This window comes from Lotus japonicus, chromosome 3 (assembly GCF_012489685.1).
Source record: "Lotus japonicus ecotype B-129 chromosome 3, LjGifu_v1.2".
NCBI lineage: Eukaryota > Viridiplantae > Streptophyta > Magnoliopsida > Fabales > Fabaceae > Lotus > Lotus japonicus.
This window is the reverse complement of record NC_080043.1, coordinates 40,871,925-40,897,194: the sequence shown is the minus strand read 5'-3', so window position 1 is coordinate 40,897,194 and position 25,270 is coordinate 40,871,925. Positions and strand designations below refer to the sequence as shown.

The window sequence follows — 25,270 nt, the reverse complement described above, 5'->3', positions numbered from 1 at the left end:
GCCTCTTTCATTGTTCTGACTTCTGAGTTCTGAATTTTAAGAAGGCTTCCAAAGACTAAAGCAATTAGAGACATCACATGGAACTATTGTGAGGCTGTAAACCCTGAAAATAGATTTTATGTGAAGTGCAGGTATTATTCACATCCTTGTTCGGGTGGAGTTGCAAGGATGAAACATCATCTTGCTGGATCAGGTGAAAATATCTCTCCTTGTACGTTGGTCCCAGATGATGTTAAATCAATGTTTAAGAAGATGGTTGATGATAAAAAGATCAATAAAAAATGTGACTCAAGAAAATGAAGCTCAAAATAGAACTAAAGTGGTTGTGAAAGGGAAGCAAGGAACTTCATCCTCCTTGAAGCAAATGAAAATGAATCAGACGATCAAAGATAGAGATGTGGTGATCAAAGATATTTGCAGTTGCATCTATGGTAATGCTCTCCCATTTAATTTGGTAAGAAGTCCTTTATTTGTTAAGATGTTAAAGTCTATTGCTGAATATGGAGAAAGGCATAAAACCTCCTACTTATCATGAGGTAAGAGTTTCTTATTTTAAAAAGGCGGTTGAGAAGGTTACAGAAAGTTTAGGGAAGTATAAGAATGAATGGGGAAAATGGGGTTGTACTTTGATGTGTGATGGTTGGACGGATAGAAATGGAAGGTCACTTACAAACTTTTTAGTTAATAGTCCAAGTAGGACTGTTTTCTTAAAATCTGTTGACACGAGTACTGTTATTAAGGATGCAAATCAAATGTTTAATTTCCTGGACTCCATGGTGGAAGAAATTGGGGAACATAATGTAGTTCAGGAAGTGACAGATGGATCTTCTAATCTTGTGGCATCTCGGAAGTTGTTAAAGGTGAAAAGGAAAATATCATTTTGGTCCCCTTGTGCAGCTCAGTGTCTTAATTTGATCTTGGAGGATATTGGACAACTTCCAGTATTTTATAAAACAATTGCAGATGCAAAAAAATGTCACAACTTACATTTATAGGCACACATGGGTCATAAGCTTGTATAGGCAGTTTTGTGATGGGGAATTGGCACGGCCAGCTGTTACAAGATTTGCAACTGCCTATTTGACCTTACAATGTATGAAGAAACAAAAGAATGACCTTCAAACTATGTTTGCTTCAGAGGAATGAGCTACTAGCAATTATTCTAGTAAAAATGATGCCAAGAAAGTGGTATATATACTCTTATCTGATCCTAGATTTCGAAGATCCATCCAATATTGTTTGAAGTGTGTGACCCCACTTGTGAAAGTTTTACGGCATGTAGATATTGATGCAAAACCTGTCATGCCATATATATATAAAGCAACGGATAGAACAAAAGAGAAAATAGCTGCGAGTTTCAATAATGAAAAGTCAAGATATATAAAGGTGTGGAAGTTGATCGATGAACGTTGGGATTTGCAGTTACATAGGCCTCTTCATGCGGCTACTTACTATCTTAATCCAAAGTAAGTAAATTAAAGCTTAATGTTTTGCAATTACTTATTTTACATTTTTCAAATCAATTAGTTTATTGAAGTTGTTTTTCTTATTTATGGCTTGCTTTATTAGGTACCATTATCAAAATAACTTCAATCCAGATAATGAAGTTCTTTATGGATTTTATGTGATCATTCATAAGATGACTCAAGATACAAAAACTAGAGTCTTAATTGATAGACAACTTGAGAATTTCAAGGGAGCTAGAGGAATTTTTTGGAGTGAAGATGGAAGTAGAAACAAGTAATGTGAAGCAACCCGGTAAGTTTTATTAAATTGATTTACAATACATGATTTTATAAGGAGTAAGCAAGCCAAGATATAAATCAGATTTGGTTCTTAGCTTCTATTTTTTTTATAGCTCTTTGGTGGAAAAGTTATGGTGGAGATGGAAATGAGTTACAATAATTAGCAATGAGAATTTTGAGTCTCACATGCAGTGCTACTGGTTGTAAAAGAAATTGGAAAGTTTTTTTATCAGATTCATACTAAGAGAAGAAACTGGTTGGAGCATCAAAGATTAAATGCAGTTGTCAATGTTAAGTATAATCTTCAACTTGAGATGAGGCAAAAGACTAGAGAGGAGAAGGGAGATAACTATAATCCTATATGTTTATCCGACATTGAATCCGATTATGAGTGGATTACTGAAAAAGAGACTTCTTGCTTACCAAATGATGATTCATGGATGGATATACATGAGTCGTTTACTCTTGAAGAAGGAGCTCCAAGCAAGAAAAGGAAGCGAGGTAACTATTTTAATTTTAAACCATTCAAACTTAAGTTAAAAGTTAAAATAATATTGTGATATTTATTATTATGTTTTCCTCTATAGGTCCAAGAAACTTAAATGCTCGTTCCAATGTGGGAAAAGGAAAATCTATTTGTGAAGATGAGAGTGTGGTTGAAGAAATAATTGCAATTGAAGAAGAAGGGGATGAACAATTGGAGAACGAGGAAGATGATCTCAGTGATGTTGACCTAGAGGATGATTGATGATTGATTCAACTAGTTTGAACTCTAAATTATATTTTGATTATTTGCATTTAGTTATTTATACTTAGTTTGGCTTATGGCTTGGAACTAGGTTGAACGTGAACTTTATGAGACTATTTTTCTTCTTATGACTTGGATCTTTGATTATTTTGGATTATATTTATATGATATATTATTATATTATTCAATTTATGACTTAATTTTTTTGTGTCTGTATCTTACGATACAAGTTACGATACGCGACACAGAATTAGGGTCTAGCGATACACGATATGTATCTCGATTTGATAATCATGCTCTTCTTTAGTACTTTATTTGATGTCTATGTTGGATTTGAACGTGTTGGATATTTTCTTATTTTTATGTTGTTGAGTGTGTTGGATGTTCAATTATGGTTATGATGTAATGGGTTTTTTATCATGATTATTGAATGTGTTGGATATTTTACGATGATTTGGTTATTGAGCTTTTGTTATATATACTAAATGGCAGGTTATTTCCATTATGAATATTTGATAGGGATTCTTCGGGTTCAAGTGATGATGAAATGACAAATTAAATTGCAGATGAATAATATATTTATGAATATAACAAAAACTATTTGAATAAGATATTGGTTCGAGATTTTTCATTGACTAATCGTGAATTTTTTGATGACGTATTGAATCGATCGGGAATGGTTTGCTTTGAGTTATTATGAATGAAGAATTCATGCTTTATTGGTTTCTTAATGTATTGAGGGAGAAAAACTACATAAATAACTCAAGGGATCGAATATGTTCGAAGAGGAAAAAGTTGCAATGTTCTTATTCATTGTTGATCACAGTGTTCAGCACAAGGTTGTCCCAGATCGCTTTTGTAACACCTCATTTTTCCGTTATTAGGGTATTTACTATTGTATTTTAATTATTATTATGATATGTGGTAATTATGTGATTTTATTAGATAATTAAATGATTACTAGTGTTTTTTTCCCGTGCAACTATATGTCTATTGTATTTGATACATCAATTAATCATGAACGTGATTGTGCGAGTTCGTTTTCAGTTATTATTTTTTAAATTCTAAGTTATCTATGTTTTAATTTTTTTTTTATAGTTATATCTCAATATGTGCTCTCATCTTTCCCCATTAATTCCCCTTTAATTCTCTTTTTTTCTCCCCCAATTTCATTCCTCTCTCTTTTCTCTCATTTGACAATTTAAATTTTCAATTTCCCTATATATTTTTCCTCTTTGCCCATTAATGTCATTCTCTCTCTCTCTCTCTCTCTCTCTCTCTCTCTCTCTCTCTCTCTCTCTCTCTCTCTCTCTCTCTCTCTCTCTCTCTCTCCCCCTATTCGCAAATTAGGGAAAATCTTAGATATGCAGTATCTTAGATAATTAGGGAAAATTTTTAAAATTTTTAATGGATTATAATCTCAGCACTACATATTTTATTTTTATATTGTAGATCATGAGAAAAAAATAAAAGGAGAAATCAGGGGATTCCTGTAAATATATGTAGTAAATTAGGCTTGAGACTTTTTCCTAATTTAAAGAGATAATTAAAACAGTTTCATGATTTGTTTTGAAAATAATTTAGTAAGGAGTAATCTAGGTAAACCTTAGATAATTAGGGAAAATCTTTTAAAATTCGACTTCAAGATAAAATAACACAACATAAGAGAATCTATCAAATGAAATGACACGTGAATTTTTTTATGAGAATGACACGTGAGATTTTTTTTAGAGTATTAATTAATTTAAGATAAAAATAAACAACCTAAATCCTAATTAATTTATACTCTAAAAATAACTCTAAAATAAAATAAAATATTTCCTGAAATTAACATTAAATAAATAATAAGATAAATTAAGATAAAATCAAGAAATAAACAACCTAAATCCTAATCAAATCTAAAATTTAAAGAGATACTAAATAAATATAGATAAAAACTACAAAAATCTAGAAAATCACAAGAAAAACTCATAAAATCCTGAATTAATTAAAAATCCAAAAATTAAATAAAAGTACCATAAAAAATAATTAATACTCTAAAAATAAATCAAAAATAAATTAAGATAAAATCAAGAAATAAACAACATAAATCCTAATCAAATCTAAAATTTAAAAATGTATTTTTTTATGAGAATTAACCTGAGAATGACACGTGTAATTTTTTTTATGAGAATGACACGTCACTAAATCAGTCTGATAGAAGTTATTCTTTTCTAATATATATTGATTGATGTGATATATGGAGTGAGTAATTTATTTAATTTGTATTTGAGTGAGATAAAATTGAATTAGATAAAGTTGTTAGGTTTAGGTGATATATGGAGTGGAGCCCACTAGTACTACTATTCAAGGGTTAGGAGTGAAATAGAAAGAGAGAAAATCAGAATTTGTGAATTGGAGAAGTTAGCAGAGTAGGGAGAAAAGAAGCGTGAAAGAGAGGAGTGGAGAAAAAGTGGAACTGATCTACAAGAGGTAAGAGTTTGAATTCATATTTTCTGGATTGGTATAGTAGTGGATAGTGATAGAAAGCATTATTTAGGAACCCTAGGATGCAGGTTTTTTCTAAACTGAAAGTGGATAGTTTGAATTTAGGGTTTTGAATTGATGTTATGTGTTGAGTTGCTAAGTTACTGTGATTGCTGATTGTGTAATTGATAACATGAAAGCTATGTTTTGTGAAATTGGTGATGATTTCGTATTGTCGAACTGGTGATGAATATGCTAAAATAATTAAGACTTGGAGATGGTCTGAATATGCATGTTAGTTGAGTTTTGCACAATACACTGCATAGTTGTCAAGAGGCAATGTTTGCTAGTTCTCGTGGAGGCTAGTGACTTGTCCCAAAACTAAAGTGGTTTTGAAAGCCTAGAGCGAGGGCTTTATTGGTGGTTATCTGTCTAGAGTGGATGCGGTGATACCGCTAAGGATAACAACTTTGGTACCAAAGCAATTTGCAGGGAGTCACACTTGAGTCATATATGTTATTGTATGGAGCTGTTGATGTTAAACAATGACAAGTGCAATATTTTTGGAGAATTTTGTTGTTGTGATAATTGACGATATTTATATTTGCTTTATCTCAGCTATGATTATGAAGTATTGACATACTTTGAAAATTAACTGATTATATTAAATTTCATGATTTATTTTCTTAATTATGTTCGAGATATTCATGAATAATTTTTATAAGCTTTTGCATTACTTATTATTATGCTTATCCATATGATATGAGTTTTCACCCTTCTGTTGGAATGATGTTCTATGCGACATCGCTCAGGTACCGAGGATAGTGGAGTTTCTCGCAAGTGTTAGTCGAAGGAGCTAGTCTTTTAGATATATTTTTAGTGATGGGAGTCATGCTCTGTTATGTAACACGGGAAAACGTTTAGTATTGTACCTGGATGTTAAGAAATATTTCATGTATTCACTTAAATTTATTTTTGGATTATGTTAAATTTTGGAGTTGAAATAAATCTGTTGTGCTATGCATATGATGTTGAGACATCAAAGTTGAAAATTTATATATAAATTATGAGCATGACAGGTGTTTTGATTTATATTTCTGGAGAATAAATGTGACACCCTCTGTGTTATGCATTTTACTCTGATTTATGCTATAATATTTACGCGGGGTTTAGAGGGTGTTACAACTTTCATCATTCCACAAGTAGTTTCATGTTTTTAATGGAAGTATTAAGAGCAATATACCGATTGAGGAAAGAGCTTATAAAACTATATTCCACAGAATTTCCTAATAGCATTAAAAATAACAAAAAGTATTATCCTTGGTTCAAGTTGTGTATGCAATATTGTTTAGTATTTAATTACTTCATATTTTATCCATTTATTTTATCTTGTTTCAATGGTTCTTATTGGGTTTTTTGGCTATAGAATTGCATAGATGCAATTGATGGTACACATATAAGTTCATGAGTTCATGCTGGCAAACAAAAGTAGAAAGACAATCACATAAAATGTTATGTGTGTTTATGATTTCAATATGATATTTACATATGTATATTCGAGATGAAAAGAAAGTGCACATGATGCTAAAGTATTTTTAGATGCTGATACCAACCCAAATACAAAATTTCCTTGGCCATCTAGAGGTGGGTTGTAAAACTATAAATTAAATTATTTTCTATTTATGGAATAAATATTTTTAATTGCTATATATTTTACGTAATGCATGTTCTTTCTTTCTTGTTAATTCAGGCTATCCATGTACTTGAGGTACCACCTTTCAGGGTGGAAGGTATCATGCACAAAAATGTAGAGGTCAAGGTAGACAACCTAAGAACCATAAAGAGTTACTTAACTATAGGCGCTCATCTCCTATGAATGACAATTGAGCGTTGCTTTGGAGTCTTGAAAAACAGTTTTCCTATTTTGAAGATGATCCATTCATATAAACCTTATGGGCAATGCCTTATAATAACTGTTAGACCAAGATTTGGTCATGTGGAACAACTCTATGTTTTGATGATAACAAGTTTATTATTGTGTATGAACAATTAGGGTACTCTAACGTTTGTCTTTTAAGAGTGTGACAAATAGGTTCTGATTCTGATTCAAAGTCATATATATCATAAGTTGAAGACCCAAGAGTAACCAATGAAACGCTTCTGTAATCACTACGTTCTTCTGAACGGTAGTAAACACTTCAGATGTTCTGAAGATTAAAGCTTTGATGTGGACTCAAATCAGTTCTAGTGCTGAAGTTCTGAAGACCAGAAGTTCTGAGTGAACGGTCCAGAAGCTGAAGACCTGAAGATTCTAAAGTCCAAGAGTAAGCTGGTCCTCAAGACCAAAGCACTTCAAATTCTGAAGACTAGAAGTTCAGAGTGAACGGTCTAAAAGCAGAAGTTCTGAAGGTCAGAGGATCCAAGCTTCCTTCTGACTCTGATCTCATTGCTTCACAAGTTCCAACACGAAGCGTCGCCCAAGATCATGAGTCAACTAGGCTAAGGCAATATCATTGTCAATAGTACAAAACCAAGTGTACTATTCTGACCGCCTCACCTAAGACGTTCAGCCACAACAGGTTCTGGAATTTCCAGAATTGCCTTCCAACGGATTGATTCTTTCAACGAATACAAACCCTAAACCTTGGAGTAGAAAAAGGCAGGAGATAGAAAAAATTGGCTAAGAAACTATTGTGAAACACAAGTGAAAACCTTCAAGCGAATACCTTAGCAATATTTCTCCATTGTTCACCTTTGCTTGTTTAGAAGCATCTCTTTGTAAACCAAACCTTCTACAAACTTTGTTTGTATTTTCCTTGAGAGACCAGTGAGGTCAGATTTCTTGAGAAGACTAAGACTTGTGTGTCTTAGTGTTGCTAGTTCTAAGATTTGTTAGTCACTGAGCTAGGTGTGCTAGTGCAGTTGTAACAATCTTTGAATAGTGGATTGTCTTCATTCTACGAAGGAAGAAATCACCTTAACGGGTGGATTGGATTAACTTGAGTGTTTTATCAAGTGAACCAGGATAAAATACTTGTGTGTTTTTCTCTATCTTTTATCTCTTGCACCTTGTGTTCTTTATACCGAAAAGATTTACCAAAATCTTAGAGTGAAAGCTTTAAAACTTAAAAACCCGATTCAAACCCCCCCTCCCCCCCCCCCTTCTAGTGTTTTTCATACCAACATGTTGCACTATTCATAATTACATACACAAGTGGAATTTGAATGATGAATTATTTAGAATTGGGAAGAAATAGATCATGCAGAACTTGAGAGCACGAATGAAGGTTCTAGCTCTTCAGGAGCAAGCTCGAATGATGAAAATTTAGCATGACTATCTAATGAAGGTGCAGCTGAAATGACAATGCAAATGAATCAAATTACAGATTTGATGCGGGTACATCATAACATCTAATTGAATCATTTTAATTTTGTTTGATATTAAACTAAATTAATTTAGTTATGATTTGCACTAGTTTTAACTTGACTTTGTTATCATTTGTTATCAAGTTGTAATATAAAAATATGGTTCTTTTGCTAGTTATTAAATTTAAATTGAGTTTAATTTATTTAAGTTTTTTTTTTCCGTTTGGTATGCTGTATAGTATAAGACCTGATAGTATTAGGCCTGATAAAAACTTAATACTATACAGCGTTTGGTGAGACACTCTATAACTTATCATGTTGTTTAACTTAATACAATACTATGTTTGGTGAGGCACTGTATAATGATGGATAGTATAAAAATTGAATATTTGTACAAAAATACCCTTTAATAAAAAATGATTTTTTTTTGTTTTTGATGTGTTGAAATTTTTTGAGAAAATAAAAGTCCAATTTTTAAAAAAAAAATTATTTTACGGCAACAAACAAGCACAAGCAAGTGAAATTGACATAAAAATTGTAGCTTATATATTTCCACTGTTGTTAGAATATCTTATTTGACATTTGTTTTCAACCAAGCAAATGCAATTGACGTACATATTCCAGTAGGAATTTCGATCAAAATGATAATTATATAATAAAAAAGCAAAAATTGTACATCTTTTAGTACAGCACATCCAAAATAGCCAAATAATATTGTATATAAATCCATAATAAAGTAGTAAGTTCTAATGGCAACATACACCAAACAAGGAGCTACCAATTGTTCAAAAAATAGCCCCAATAAGTATATAAAGTAAGATGCAGACAAAAACCAACTAAAGGTTCAACAACACATTGTAGGGAAAGAAACAAAAGTCTAAAGTCATGGAGATAAAAAACTAAATGACATTAGCACTCGTACAGCACCATGGCCAATAGAAAGAAACTACACCCCAGCAAATCCAGCAAGAGAAAAACCAGCAAAGATCCACATACCATCTTGCACTGTTCATCAACAATGACAACAACTAACCCGCAACATGAACTTAGTTATCTTCAAGTAAATCTCTCACAAATTGAACTCTATGTTCACCTTGAAAACCCCAAAATAAATGTACCAATGGGAGGTTTTGCATAAGTAGACGACCAGCCTTGTTGCGTTCTCTAGATGTGAGACCTTCCATTTTCATCAGCTCATTAGGAATTGCCCTTGAATCATTATAAAAGTCTTTCACAACTTTCACACCTTCAGCCATGCACTTGACACTTTCAGCCATATCTCCCATCCTATCAGCAGACTTTCCAACAACTTCAACTAGTTGATTTGCAAACTTGTCCATGCTAGTAGCAATTAAATCTTCGCCTCTTAACCTTTTTCTTACTCTTCGACTTTCAGAATGAGTAATTTTCTCCTTACCTCTATTTTGATTATTGGACATGGCTTGAGTGACATCTTGAATATCATCATCACTTAATCCAATAACTTCATCCATATGTTCATCAGTAGTATTGTTTCCATGAGTGTTTGTTTCTTTATCCAAATCCTCAACAACATCAGTAGGATCTTCTGCACTTTTTCCATTAGCACGATCTTTCCCAAAAATAACCACCATCCGATTAAAGTGAGGAAACACTTTGTTCCTATAATTCTTCACAGCGTTATCCTTCTGCATGCATAAAAAATTAATAAACATGAGTCACATAACCTGTTTAATGTAGAAAAAATAAATAAGACATTCAAAAAACTAATTTAAACAAATAGATTACCTTGTTAGCTTGAATGTAGGCATTCCAAACATCATCGCTATCAACATGTATTTTCTTGTTCACATCATCCCATCCAAAACCACTTGTATTCAGCATGTCATATAATTCTTTGTACTCGTTTTTAAGCCTCCTAATAATTGATTCAATGTGTGGTTTCACCTTTATTCCCGCTGTAGGAAATTTGGCTTCTAACTTTTGTTCCAACCATTTAAAAGTACCATTTTTAAATTGTCCAGCATCACACCTTTTGTTATTAGCAACCGCCTCTTCCAAGTAATCCAATAATGCATTAAACTCTTCATCACTCCAAGCCCTACGTTCTACTTTAACTTTTGCAGCTTGTTGAGTAGCTTCAGATGCCATGCCTATAAAAATAATAAAATGGAAAATACAACTATAAAAAGAAGAAATAAAAAAGGATAACTAAATTAATATAAAAGGTACATACATTTCAATGAAAATGTAGGAAATCTTTTGAATAATCCATTCCAAATTCACAATAAGAAACCATCAAAACACAAATATTTTTCATAACTTGAAGGTCTAACAAACAGAATCAATAGACACAAAATCTCTACAGTTAACTTCATTGGCTAATCCAATCATTATACATTTCATTTGCCAAAGCGTCTCTCCATGCAGTCCAAGCTGCACTTGCTTCAATAGTTTCAATGTTATCATGTGGTTGTTCATCTACCTCTTCATTGATAGGCATGTTTTCCAACTCTGATTCTAATGGATCAATGGACATTTCTCTTCTAATCAAATTGTGCAATAAGCAGCAAGCTATAATTATTCGGTTATGAGTTTTAACGGGATAATAACTCGGACTTCTTAAAATTGCCCAGCGCATCTTAAGTAATCCAAATGTTCTTTCTATCACATTTCTAGCTTGAGCATGTCGCTTGTTGAATAGTTCTTTGGGAGTCGTTGGAGCACGTCTATGTCTCCACTCACTAAGATGGTATCGGCTTCCTCTATAAGGGGCAAGAAACCCTTCTCCATTTGTATACCCAGCATCTACCAAGTAGTAGTTTCCTATTTCAAGAACAAATAGAATAGATTAAATATCTAATTTTAGTTTAATAAAATCTTGAATTCAGATGTCATTTTAGAATTATTACCTGTGGGAACCTTAAGACCATTTCTCCTATTAATTGCATCACGCAACACCCTAGAATCTGAAGCTGAACCCTCCCAACCCGGTAACACATATATAAATTGCATATCCCGAGAGCATACTCCTAAGACATTTGTTGCAATTTCACCTTTCCGACTTCTATATCTTGGTTTATCAATCTCCGGGACATTAATAGGAATATAGGTCCCATCTAGTGCTCCAAGACAGCCCTAAAATATATAAACAAAGTCCTTTTAACAGCGTTCAATCTTGTTAGATATATAGAAACCATATCATAATTAAAAAGAAAAAAAATTCTCTACTATTATTCATACATTAAACCATTTCCACCTATTGTCAATGCAATCCTCAGGAACTGGATCTGGTGCTCTAAGTAAGTTCTTATGCAACCTTACAACAGAATTTAACACTAAATTGAAGTATCTACTAACAGTTTCCCCAGACCTTTGAAATTTAAATTTTATGACACGGTTTTTAGCATGGTGAGCCAAAATGTGTAAAAATATAGCAGCTTGTTCTTCTATAGGCACTAGCCCATCTTCCTTTAGCCCACCCTCAAAACGTAGAAGAGAACACAACACGCGAAACGTATTAGTATCCATCCGCAGCTGTTCCACACATGTAACATCATCATTTATTAACCTCCTCATGAATGACACCCTTGATTCTTCTCTTACTCTTGGTATTACATGTCTCTCTTGGAGCCTTTCATATTGCCTTTTACCCACTTGACACAATTGTAGGTATGATAAAATATTAAGCCACTCATTAGGGTCATTTAACCATTGATTTGGATCAGAACCTTTATTTGGATCCATTTCACCTAAAATTTAAAAAATTAAAAAATTAACTAAAGAGCTGTATTATATAGAAACAGTTTTGATGATATATAAGCAACTCATTAGAAATACTTTAATATAGAAATAGTTTAACAATTTATATAGAAACAGTTTAGATCAAATAAAGCTCATTAAAACAAGCACACATTTAATATTTATAAGCTAAAGATATATTGAATGGAAGTAGAAGAGATACTTCAACCCAATTTAAAACAAGGTTATAAAGAAAGATAGGGAAAAAAAGCTGCATAAATGATGCTCAACAACACTAACAGTAGCTTATCCAAAGGTCAAGCATGTAACAAAATTTACCAATTCAATCCATTATACATTAAAAGATGCTCATTAACACTAACAGTAGCTTATCAAGAAGCTTTTTTTTTAAAGAGAAAGAGTTGGGAACAAACTCTCTCAAAAGAGGTTCAAAAGCTAAACAAAGTAAACAAGTATCCCTCAAAAGATAAACACAAACAACACATTAATACAACATGCCAGACATTCAATAAGTGGCTATCACTCTATCAAAGCCTCCAAGTGAAATAACATAACACCCCCAAAATCAAATAAACCAGTAGCTAAAAGCCCAAAAGCTATCCAAAGCTTTAAATATCACGAGCCTGCACCAAGCTACTATAATTTTAGTGAAACCCCCAATTTGTAGCATATAATAGGATCTGAAAATTATACCAGCTAGGGAAAAAACAAACATAAACCAACATATCCCCAGGATAGTAACAAACCGTAAAAGCCAATTCTAATGATGCTAGTGTTTGTGGTTTCTCCTAGATTATTTAATCATGATGAAGAAGTGGATTAGAAGTTTTTGTTCACTCTGTTTTTCATTCATCCATGAAGCTTTCAAATTTTGGCATGTTAAAAAAAAACTAAACCCTAAAAGTAAAAAGAATTGGGGAAAACAAAAAACGATGTACATATTCAGTCAAGCAAGAAAATTTCAATACAAGGGAAACTGCAATATGATAAGATGATGCAAAAACTGAAAGTAAAAACAAAAAAAGATGAAAAGACGAGAATTGTAAAATAGCAGTAGAGCAAAATAACTTACTTGGCAGAGAAGAGGAAGAACAAGAACGTGAAAGAAGAAGAGATGAAGGGGACAAAGCTGGCAGAGGAAGAAGAGGAAGGTGAAGGGAGGAAGAAGAGGAAGATGAAACAATACGTGAGTGAAGCGTTCTTGATGAATGGGGTTAGGGCTGGAATAATTTTTAAGTGGCTAATACATCATGGTTTATCAGGTCTAATCCCACCTTTTGATGGTGGATTCAGTTATACATCATTTTAGGGCCCGTTTGGTGGTCAGGATAGGATATGATAGGATATGATATGTGAACAGGATAAGAACAGGATATGATAAGAGCAGGATAGACTCTTATCATATCCTGTGTTTGAGATGCACATGATAAGGACAGGATATAATAAGGAAAAAAGTATCAGATTTATATTTGAATAAAATATATATTTAAAAATTATTCATTCTATTAAATTTAATTTCTTTACATTTTCATGAATAGTCTATATTTTAAAATAAATACAATTAATTTAAATTTTATTAATTAGCCTATTTTATTGTTTTGAAGATAACATATATTTTAAATAAAATTATACAGTTAACCAATTGGTTTTCATTTAGTCGTGACACGTGATAATTAACAATAAAAATTAACTAAATTAAGAATATTATTATTTCAAAAGTACTTTATATTTAAATAATTTAAATATAAATTACTTTTGAAATTAAGAATAATTTATAAGTAGTTTTAAATAATAGGAGATGAAAATAGAAAATTAATCTATTACTATTAAAAAATCAATATTTGTAATTAATGGTTTTCACTTAGTTGTGACACGTGATAAACAGTAAAAATCAACCAAATTAAAAATATTATTATTTCAAAAATAATTTATATTTAAATTATTATATAAGTAGATTCATAATTTTTAAATAATAGAAGATGAAAATATAAAATTAGTCTATTATTATTAATAAATCAATATTTGTAAGTGAGTAGTTTATTTTACTATTTATGAATAATAATTTTATTTATTTTTTATTTTAGTTAAATTAATATTTTTATATTTATTAATTAATATTATTATAAATTATAAATTATATAATATTAAAATAAATTAATTTGAAGTTAAGATACTGAAAGAAAATATATAACTGATATCCTATCCTGTTCTATCCTAGCTCCCCCCTTAGGATAACTTTTACACATGATTGACAGGATAGGATAGGAGACAGGATAGTGTTATCCTATCCTGCTGGCGCAACAAACAACAGATAACAACAGGATATGATTATTATCCTGTCCTATCATATCCTGTCCTGGTCACCAAACGGGCCCTTAATGTATAAGGATGGTTTGATGGATTAAGTTATCCAATACAATGTATGCCCCAAACAACTTATAAGCCCATAATGTATTGTATTAGCTAATACAATCAGGCCTAATACGGTGTTCCAAACAGGCCCTTAAAGAAAACAATACAATTAGATAAGTTTTTTATTTTTTAGTTTTCAAAATGATTTAAGCAAACAAGTTTTATGTTTTCTCATTTCAAAAATAATTTTCAAAACTGAATTACTAAACATTTTTTTTCTCTATTCTCTACCCAAAAAACAATATTTTGAATTTGATTCACAAAACAGTTTTAACTACAATCAAGCAAGCCCTAAAGTCTTAAGTTTCTTTATTTTAATTTTTCTTATTTACCAAAAAAACATGTGAAGGGAATGGGCCTCAACTGTGAAGATTCAGAGGGTTGGGCTAGAGTAATAGAAAGAGTCCAAAAGAAAGGTTTTTCATAGTGGTGGACAAGTATGTAAAGAACCCATATTAAGAAGAAAAAAGAACTACAATAAAATGGAAAATTAAATAATTTTTTTGGACGGCCAAGTCCACATGAATCTTAACAACTCGATCCTTACAACTAACCGAAAACCACTACATACATAGTTTTTCTTTTGAAACAAAAAAAGTTGTTCACTTAGGAATTAAATTATTATCTATCATTTTGAAAACGACCTCTTTGTAAATTCAGGTCTTGAACAAAAGTGGACAAAGCCAACCCAGAAAATCGTGAATCAATCTAGTGACAAGTTGAGGACCACCTGAATAATTAAAATATGCAAGACAGAAAAAACTTTCATGGCATTAACAAAAAAGATCTGTGAATCTAATTGGATATGTTCACTACAGATTTGTTTTATGTCCCTATCTCTCAAGTGGACATAATTAAAATATAGTGATTACATGATCTTTACACTACAGGGTATCATCTAAAATTGACTTTTGCATAACACAGTGCTCAAAATGGCCTATTTAGAAAGCTTAAAGAATGCACTACTCCAAAAGAAAATATAAGCATAGAGTGCTATACACTTTGCAGATGTGGAAAAGACATAAATGCAAATTGTGCCAATAAGAAAACTATTTGAGAGATCACGAGAGATCCCAAATTCCCTATCACTGCCGTTGCAGTTCTATTTATTGCTGTTACTGTTGATTTAATGTCAAATAATGGATTTTATACCCCAAAAGATTTTCCCCTGATGACTCAAAAAGATTCCCTTCAAATTTTGCTAAGATCAGCATTTGTCATTATTCAATATACACTTATGGTGGGTCGGTTTGTTTTGCTTTGTAAGTTTGTATCAATGTGTGTATGGCCAAATATTGTTCGGACTTAAATTGCTAACTATGGCCATATCAATTTTAACAATTTTTTTTTTGAAAACAGAAGAATATTATTAAATGGAAAGAAAGCATGAGGACAACCCCCTCTATTAAGTCCATACAAAATCCTCTCCAAAACCCATTCTTAAGGCCAAAACATAGAGAATGTGCCTCATTAAAACCTTATAAGGAAAAACCCAATGGGAAAAAATCCTAGTGAAGGAAAAAGAGTACACAAAACTCTAGTAAGCCTAAGGGAACCACACAACCCACAATCTAAATCAATATCATATCAAAACATAAAAACCACAAAACTAGTAACACCATCCAACATCCAACAATAAATCTTCACTACTTGAAGACTTTTGCACAAACTATTCATCAATATATTGCTGGATATGTGAAATATAATTTATTCCGGTGAATCCATGGTCATAAGACTCAATTGCATTGGTCGAGTGAATTATTCAGACCCATTTAATGAAACATTGTAAGGTTATTCAAAGATAACCATTATATGAGGAAACCTTCTTAAAGACCTCAAGCTAGAGAAACTACCGTCACTGTGCCTATAAATACAAATTTGGTCATTTATTTACTTAAGCATTAAAAATTATGCAAACTCTTAGTTCTTATTATATTTTGAGATTCCCTTTCTGATCTAGAAGCTAACCTGAGCATCAGAGTGCTTTTTGTAGATACACCTAAAAGGCACACCCTTCATCGTTCCTCACTGTGCTCCGTTGTGGAATTTTCCATCGTATTTAGAGCATTCAGCCTACAACCACCACACGAAGATCAGAGGTGCTCAAGGCACAATAATTTCAGGAAGAACATATGGCGTCATCTATGAGGAAGATTATAAAACTCCAACACAATGTTTCAAATATCTAGATGACAAAGGTCTTATGAGGAATCATCGTCAAAAGAGCATTCTCTTGGAATGGCACGAGTGAACAAAGATGAAGATCTAACTCCAAAGTCTGATGAATTTGTTCAATGAATCGAGAAAAGGATCAACGAGTTGCAATAATCTATCTGCATATCGCAAATCTCGACTCATAGCCATAAAGCAGATATTCTCCACAGAGGCATGTTCGTCATGAGAAAACATGAAAGCCACAGGAACCGAAATGTAGCCGAATAAAAACGAAGGCTGACTTTGAAGAAGGGTCAGGCTAAATTGGAGGATTGATGGAAAAGATCTAGAATCATTTCTCCTCAGAAATCATGGTTATAGACATCGTTTTAGGCTTTAGAAAATTGACCATAATAGAGTCGTACGTAGGGGACGCTGACCCAACCGAGCATTTGGATGCATTCCTCACGATGATATCTTTCTTAGGAGCTTCAAATGCTCTAGTTTGTCGCGTTTTTCCTCTCAATTTAAGCAAAAAAATTCTACACTGATTTCAGTCGCATTCTCCTAGTTCCATTAGGAATTGGGAGGAATTGTCAACTCAATTCATCCATCACTTCATAACTAACAAGGGTTTTCTAAAGACCTCCATGACTTTTGAAATGTTGAAAATGTGTATCATAAAGGGTGATTTTTCTTGGACCTTAGATTATAGTAAGTAAGATGTTCTCCCATGATGGTGCTTGACGGTATGGATTGTTGATGTAGAGGCGGAGCATAATGGTGAAGATAGATGAGGGAGGTACCTGCAAGAGAAAATCTAACACTCACGTCAGACCAGAGAATATATGATTAGTCTACTTGGTTTAAAAAGAAAAGGACTCGTTTTATACGAGTGATGGTCCTTGTCTATTCAATTGTTAGGTGATAACTATTTGCCTATGTGACGTAACTGAATGACCATGTGGTTAAGTCAGCAGGTTACACCAATGATAGCTTGGTCTTCCTTTCACCTGGCCTAAAGCTTTATTGTCCCGTTTGAGCGTTGATCATCTTGGACCATCTATCGGATCTCAGCCCAAAGTGAATGTTTGATTTTGGGTATGTGATAACATATTTGACATAAATTTCACTCAATAACAAAAAGGCTTAATTTCACATTTGCTCCCTCATCTTTCACCGTTGTGCGAAATTTCTCCCCCATGTTTAAATTGAGCAGATTCTCTCCCTCATGTTTCAATTTGTGTTGCCGTTAACTTTCCATCTAATTTCTAACGGAATTGCTATTTTCACATCCTCATTTTACTAACCACACCCCTCGATTAGAAATAAAAATAAAGGAAAAAAAATAAATTAAGTTAAAAACAAAAAAAAAAAACAAAATTTTTATAAAAAAAAACTAAATTCATCTTCATCTCCTCCCCATGATCTTCATCTTCTTCTTCATGGTAAAAAATAAAATAAAAACCCAGAAAAATAAAACTTAAAAGTAAAACCCCACTCTTCCATCAAAATCTCACGGAGCTTTATTTCACACAAACCCAAGCTCTTCTTTTTTTCCACACAAATCCCAGCATTTTTTCACACAAATACATGGGTTCCAGGGGTTCCTGGATCGAAAGAGAGAGAAGTGCAAATCGAAGAAGAGGATGAATGAAGATGGTGAAAGCTCTGCAACCAGGGGCGAGACCTCTGCTCAACCTCCGCCGTTGACCTCCGCCTTGTAACACCCCGATTTCGGTGGCGTCACTTTAGTAACCAAAAATAAACTTAATGCGGAAAAACGTGAATATTTTTTTTTTTGATAATAACTAAGACAAGACTGAATTAAATAAAACCCAACAATAACAATAATCAGAACTAATATACAATATATAAACAGCCCCCGCTGTAGTAGTAACCTCGTCACGAGTAAACCTCCAGTGACGGAAAGAAAAGTGTAACGCCCGAAGGCAAAAGGTACAATCCACAAGAAAGGTCAAGTGTCCGCAACACCATCCCTCAAAACTGAGAATAAGCTGGCCCATCGGCCTGAAGCAAGACCTCCTAAGTCCAACCAACTCTCTGTGATTCCCGTAAAGAAACCACACAAAAAGCTATAGGTGGGAAACTACCCTGTCCCCAAAGAAAACAAATGATGTTCAGAGCTAAGACTCTACTCCTACACTAATCCCATCTCGAGGAGCTCACACCAGCACTAAAACCTACATGCTAGCATGATCGTCGCCCGAATCTGAATTCAGAACGACCTAGTCTAAGTACACCATCCGTCCTCCTCTCGCTACCGCGATGCGCTCCTGTTCCAGCATCTCAACTCTAGTTCCCCCCGAAGGGTGAACCATCATGATCTAGACCGTCGTGGACATCTGACAAAAGGCGTTTGTCCGCCAAAGCACACACAGAAGACGCGAGGGTCAACTCCAAAGAATTATGTAAATAATAACATCGATAGATATAGATAATAGAATAGCCACTTAGGCTTATAGCTAGGGATATTATTCCTAGGGTTGCATGTTCCATAATAACATAAACGCAATAATAGCAGATAGCATGTTCCAAATAGGTTTAACAATTACCAATCACACTCAACAACTAAATTAGTATGCATGTTGCATGATATGTATGCAGGTTAACCCAGTCAACCAATATGCAATCCGGAACGGATGGACATCAACGGATTAGCCCTAGCACCAGCCACGGTGGGACCATTTCGGCCCGCGTGCCTCTTACTCCAACGACAGCGGTAGTCAGATCAGCCGTAACCCGTAGGTCTGCCATTTCGGTCTGCTACAAGAGACGTCTACAGACGCTCTTTCACGGAAATTCGGGTCTTATGACCATTTTGGAATCCGACGAGGTCCAGAGTACGTCCTGTGTTAATACCTCATTAATGTTGCATGAATGCAGGATGATTAGACAAACAACGTCTCCGAATCTCACTCGACACGTCGCCACGTGTTCTAGGTAAATTAAAGTCTCTAAAAGCTTACCCTAAGGTAAAGTCGATTATGCGACAAAAGACACTTCTTCACGACAACACATAATCCACGATGATCTCCAAATCATCCGACTCATCTCAATCCGATGGTCACCACTGCTCAACGAGCACAGAGTATCACACTCTCGGAAACTAACGGTTTCCCGGACTTATCCCCAGGATAGCCCAACAACATAGCCGCTCCAACAGCACAACAACAACCGCTGCTCCAACAGCACAACAACAACACATACTCAACGCCTCTCAATTTTCTCAACACTCGGATCCGACGACACTTCTCGTTTTCCAAAACTAAGATTTGCAACCGAAGCTTCCTTTCGAGTTTGTTATCATTACTTAAAGATTTAGGGGTTGTTTAATGTCTTATGAGTTTTCTTTACAAAATAGTATCCTTTTAGTCTTATCGCAAATCCTATCAGTTCTCGGGATCTCCTAATCCCCAAATGACTCCAGAGAATGTCTCGATCCATACACATCATAACAAGGCCCGAATCTCATTCGTCCTCTCAAACTTTCTCAAAACTCTCAAAATAAAATCGGCATGACCTGCCCGCAATCCTCACTAATCAGAATCTCAGATTTCATTACAAAAGCATGATTAACTCATCACAGTCAACAACATGTCATATAACAATACATCTCATAATAAACACATAGCACTTAGCATATAAAGCATGCACCACACATCCTAAATTACCCAATTAGCACTTAGCATGAAGATTCAATCTCAAAAGCATTCAGTAGATTCATCATCTACATTGTCAGCCGAAGCCTCAGAAAACATTTTCCAATCACACACAATCCAGTGCATAAACAGTAAACAATGTCGAAAGCATCGACCCTAAGTATTAACTAGAGATTCAGAGAGAAGCCCTCACCTGTAGATTCTCCAGGGTGAACTTCAAACTCTTCCTCACAAGCAAAGCGTTGCTCCTTAGGAAATTCCTCAAAAGTTCCTTTAAAGCAAAACCACAGAAATACTATCAGAATCTATCGAAAACTAAGCTATCAATACTTACTAAGGTTACTCGAAGTAATCTATACTCTAAGGTACGATAATCTAGCGCGAAAGACAAGTTTTCGGAAAAGGAAATTTTCCTCCTCCTCCCCCTATAGGCTCGGCCACTTTAGGTAATTAGGAGACTCGATTTTTCTTCGATCAAACTTGGTTCCTATGCTATCATTAGCCGTAACTAAGGTTATTCTGAACTCGGAAAAATTATCGGATCAAAAACTGTCGCAGGGGTATTTTGGTCATGATTTTTAACTTAGAAATTTCAAAACTGAAATCCCAAAAACCAAATTTGACAGGGACGTTACTAACGACGTTTATGACAACTAATCCTACTAGCACTAAGCTAAGGCGATAGTTTTCAGCCTAAAGGTTGAAGCTTTACTCCAAAAACTCCAAAAATGGGTATTTTAGGCTAAAATTGATTCCGGCGGAATTCCGGCGACATAACGGAAAATCTAATCCGGCAGAAGTGATCTTGGGCATATAAGGAAAAGGTTTAGAATCAGAAATGAAAGATTCAGGATAGTTTTGCAAAAACCCATAAACTATCCGCTCAGAAAACTCTACAGAAAAGCTATGGAAAAAGCGATCAGAGGTAAGGATTAGCGACTATACCTCGAAGCCTTGAAGTAGCAACTGATTGATCGACGATCAAGCAAACGATGAAGAAAATCTTCTCTTCTCCCTCCCTTGTAGAACTCGCGGCCTTGATGAAGAAAATGGAGGAAAATTTGAGTTTTTCTTCCTTTCTTTGCTATATATAAAGGTTGGAAATTCGCGGGAAAATGAAAGTTTCGCGAATCTGATTTTTTCCGGCGTCATTCTCCGTGAATTAATAGATATGTTTTGGCGAAATAATTCCAAAACTAAAATGAGGTCTCTTTGTATTTTTGGCAACTAAAGCATAGTCGGTATAAAACTATTTTACCCGATAAGTTGCTTTTTGCATCGAATGTCGGAATAGAAAACTTTCTTCTGAAGAAAGATTGAAATCATCAAGAGAAATGGGTGTACGCGTGTAGAATATTCATTTGAAGCTCTGGATAGAAAAAGTCTTCATTGTCGAGAAATTCTAGGGTTTTGAAAAACCAGGGTTTCGTTCTCGGCAAACTTCCGATGATTGGAATCGGACGTTCGTAGATCCTAGAGTTTCGCCTCGAAATGATGGTGATATATGGAAAAAGAGAAGTTCTAACATTTCTCTGAAGATTTTTGGAATTAACTGCCAGCGTGCCTAAAAGTGAAAATTAGCTATATACTAGGGTTTCTGACCTAGGTTTAAGCGTGTAACGATCGTGCTATAACTTTTATCGATCATAATGCAATCCTTGAACTTTTCCTGAACTTTCTCCTTCATAAATATATTTCATTTAATAAACTTTCGTTCAGGTTTCCCTTCACATTACATCAACCCTAATCGTGAATAAGAAGTTTATTCACTTAGCATAAGCTTAAAAAAACTTGGGCCTTACATTACTACCCTCCAAAAAGAAAGTTTCGACCTCGAAACTTAAGGGTTAGTAAAAAGTTCTGGATACTGTGCTTGAATCTTCTCCTTCAGCTCCCATGTCGCATCACCGGTGTCTTTATTCCAAATGACTTTCACTAACTCGATCTCTTTTCCTCTCAACTGTTTTATCCTGGTGTCACCGATGCTAATTGGCGGTGTCTCGAAAGACAGATCATCCTTCAACTCAATGTCATCCAGCTCGATAACATGTGTCGGATCCGCAATATATTTCCTCAGTTGTGACACGTGGAATACGTCATGAATGTTTGATAGAAATGGAGGTAGTGCAATCTGATATGCGACTGGTCCAATTCGACGAGTGATCTGATACGGTCCAATAAACTTGGGCGTAAGCTTCTTTGACTTGATTGCTCGACCAACTCCCGTCGTCTGAGTAACTCTCAGAAATACATGATCTCCTTCTTCGAATTCCAGAGTTCTACGCCTTTGATCGGCATAACTCTTTTGTCTACTCTGAGAAGTCTTCATCTTCTCTCTGATCTGCTTGATCTTCTCAGTTGTCTGTTGCAGAAGTTCCGGTCCTACCAACAGATTTTCTCCGTTTTGGTACCAACACAAAGGTGTTCTACACTTGCGGCCATACAAAGCCTCATATGGTGCCATCCCTATGCTCGTATGAAAACTGTTGTTGTATGTGAACTCAATCAATGGCAATAAGGTATCCCAACTGCCCTTGTTGTCTAATACGCAAGCGCGTAGCAAATCCTCCAACGACTGGATTGTCCTCTCAGTCTGTCCATCAGTCTGCGGATGATAAGCAGAACTTAGTCTCAGCCTCGTTCCCAAAGCCTCTTGAAGAGCTCCCCAAAAATGTGATGTAAACTTCGGGTCTCGATCGGATACAATACTTGTCGGTACTCCGTGAAGTCGTACAATCTCCGCTATATATATCTCTGATAGTTTCTCCACGTTGTACGTAGTCCTCACAGGTACGAAATGAGCCGACTTTGTCAGTCGATCCACGATTACCCAAATAGAATCGTATCCCTTCTGAGTTCTTGGCAAAGCTACCACGAAATCCATCGATATGCTATCCCATTTCCATTCTGGCACATCCAAGCTTTGTAGCATACCTGAAGACTTCTGATGCTCCACCTTTGCCTTCTGACATGTCAGACATGCAGCTACATATTCAGCCACTTGTCTTTTCATTCCTGGCCACCAAAAATTCATCTTCAAGTCTTGGTACATCTTTTTCATTCCAGGATGAATGCTTAATTTGCTCTTGTGACCCTCATCCATAATCAATCTTCTCAAGTCAGGGTTGTTAGGCACACAAACCCTATCCTTGCACCGTAGGATGTTGTCACTTCCTACCTTGAATTCTGGGTCTTTACCTTGACTTACCAAATTCCTTTTCCCGAGCAGAAACTCATCTTGTAACTGTTGGTCTCGGATTTCTTCCATCAATCCATTTGTGATTCTGATCATTCCGAACTTCAGTTCCCCTTCGGACAATCTCACATCCAAGCTCAAATCTCTAAATTGTTCCAGCAGTTGCAGCTCCTTCACCATCATCGACGAGATGTGCATCTTCCTGCTCAAGGCATCAGCAACTACGTTCGCCTTTCCAGGATGATATTGCAGAGTGAACTCGTAATCTTTGAGAAATTCCATCCACCGACGCTGTCTCATGTTCAGCTCCTTCTGCTCAAACAAATACTTCAAGCTCTTATGATCACTAAATATGGTGAAATTGCATCCATATAAGTGATGTCTCCAAATCTTCAGCGCAAATACGATTGCAGCTAGTTCCAAGTCATGAGTTGGATAATTCTTCTCATGCACCTTCAGTTGTCTTGAAGCATAAGCAACCACCTTCCGATGTTGCATCAGCACACATCCCAAACCTTGATGCGAAGCATCACAGTATACTTCATAAGGTTCCTCCGGTTGCGGTAAGACGAGTACAGGTGACGTCGTCAACCGTTCCTTCATCGTCTGAAAACTAGTTTCGCACGCTTCAGTCCATGCGAAAGGTTGATCCTTCCTCGTCAGTTGAGTCAAAGGTCCAACAATCTTCGCGAAATTCTCGATAAAGCGACGATAGTATCCCGCCAAACCGACAAAACTTCTGATCTCAGTCACAGTCTTTGGCCGTTCCCATGACAATACGGTCTCTACCTTTGCTGGGTCCACAGCTATTCCCTCCTTAGAGATCACATGGCCTAAGAATTTTACCTCTTCAAGCCAAAACTCGCACTTAGAAGGATTGGCATACAACTCCTTCTCCCTTAACACTTGTAAAACTTGTCGCAAGTGCTCTTCATGGTCTTCAGCATTCTTTGAGTAGATCAGAATATCGTCGATAAACACCACGACGAATCGATCCAAGAATGTATGGAAAGTCATATTCATGTAAGCCATGAATATTGCCGGTGCATTTGTCACCCCAAATGGCATCACTAAGTACTCATAGTGTCCATAACGGATTCTGAATGCCATCTTCTGGATGTCCTCGTTCTTGACCCTGATTTGATGATAACCCGACTTCAGGTCAATCTTCGAGAATATTGTAGCTCCTCGCAGTTGATCCATCAAATCGTCAATTCTAGGTAACGGATACCTATTCTTAACGGTTACCTTGTTCAGTTGTCGGTAGTCGACACATAGTCTCGATTTCCCGTCCTTCTTCTTCACTAATAAGACTGGCGCTCCCCAAGGTGAAACACTTGGTCGAATAAATCCCTTCGACAACAGATCTTCTAGTTGGGACTTCAATTCCACTAGCTCCGCAGGTGCCATACGATATGGTGCAATCGAAATCGGCCCTGTTCCCGGTACGATGTCTATAGCAAACTCAATGTCGCGTACAGGCGGCAATCCAGGTACATCGCCAGGAAAAACATCTGCGAACTCTTTCACCACTGGAATACTATCAACTCCCGGATTCCCTTTACTCTCCAAGCTCAGCAGAACGGAATACTCTTGAGATCCCTCGTTCAAAGAGACGCCAATGTGATTGGCAGATAGATACTCAGAAAGATCCGAATCAGGAAATACCACTCTCTTTCGGTTGCAGTCCAAAAGACAATGATAGCGGGACAACCAATCCATTCCTAGGATAATATCTAGGTTCTTAAGAGTTAGGCAT

At 35.1% G+C, this 25,270-nt stretch overlaps 2 protein-coding genes across 3 annotated transcripts; one reads left to right on the top strand and one right to left on the bottom strand.

Moving 5' to 3' along the window:
* Positions 1–500: 500 nt before the first annotated feature.
* On the top strand, positions 501–2,493 carry LOC130744151 (uncharacterized). The gene is made up of 6 exons (XM_057596341.1): positions 501–860; positions 964–1,093; positions 1,283–1,466; positions 1,570–1,730; positions 1,938–2,246; positions 2,333–2,493. Exons 1-6 carry the CDS (start codon positions 501–503, stop codon positions 2,491–2,493), a joined length of 1,305 nt encoding a protein of 434 aa, XP_057452324.1.
* Positions 2,494–9,026: 6,533 nt separating this feature from the next.
* LOC130742682 (protein ALP1-like) lies at positions 9,027–13,330 on the bottom strand. Of its 2 annotated transcripts, XM_057594785.1 has the most exons (4): positions 13,139–13,330; positions 11,548–12,056; positions 11,217–11,442; positions 10,521–11,130 (listed from the first exon to the last, which is right to left on the bottom strand). In XM_057594785.1, the coding sequence occupies exons 2-4, from the start codon at positions 12,049–12,051 to the stop codon at positions 10,679–10,681; spliced, it is 1,182 nt and encodes a 393-aa protein (XP_057450768.1). In that variant the 5' UTR covers positions 12,052–12,056; positions 13,139–13,330; the 3' UTR covers positions 10,521–10,678. The 2 variants fall into 2 exon arrangements, with proteins under 2 accessions (XP_057450769.1, XP_057450768.1); XM_057594786.1 differs by lacking the exons at positions 10,521–11,130; positions 11,217–11,442; positions 11,548–12,056 and adding exons at positions 9,027–9,992; positions 10,093–10,457 and having other exon boundaries at positions 13,139–13,320.
* Between the last annotated feature and the right edge of the window lie 11,940 nt (positions 13,331–25,270).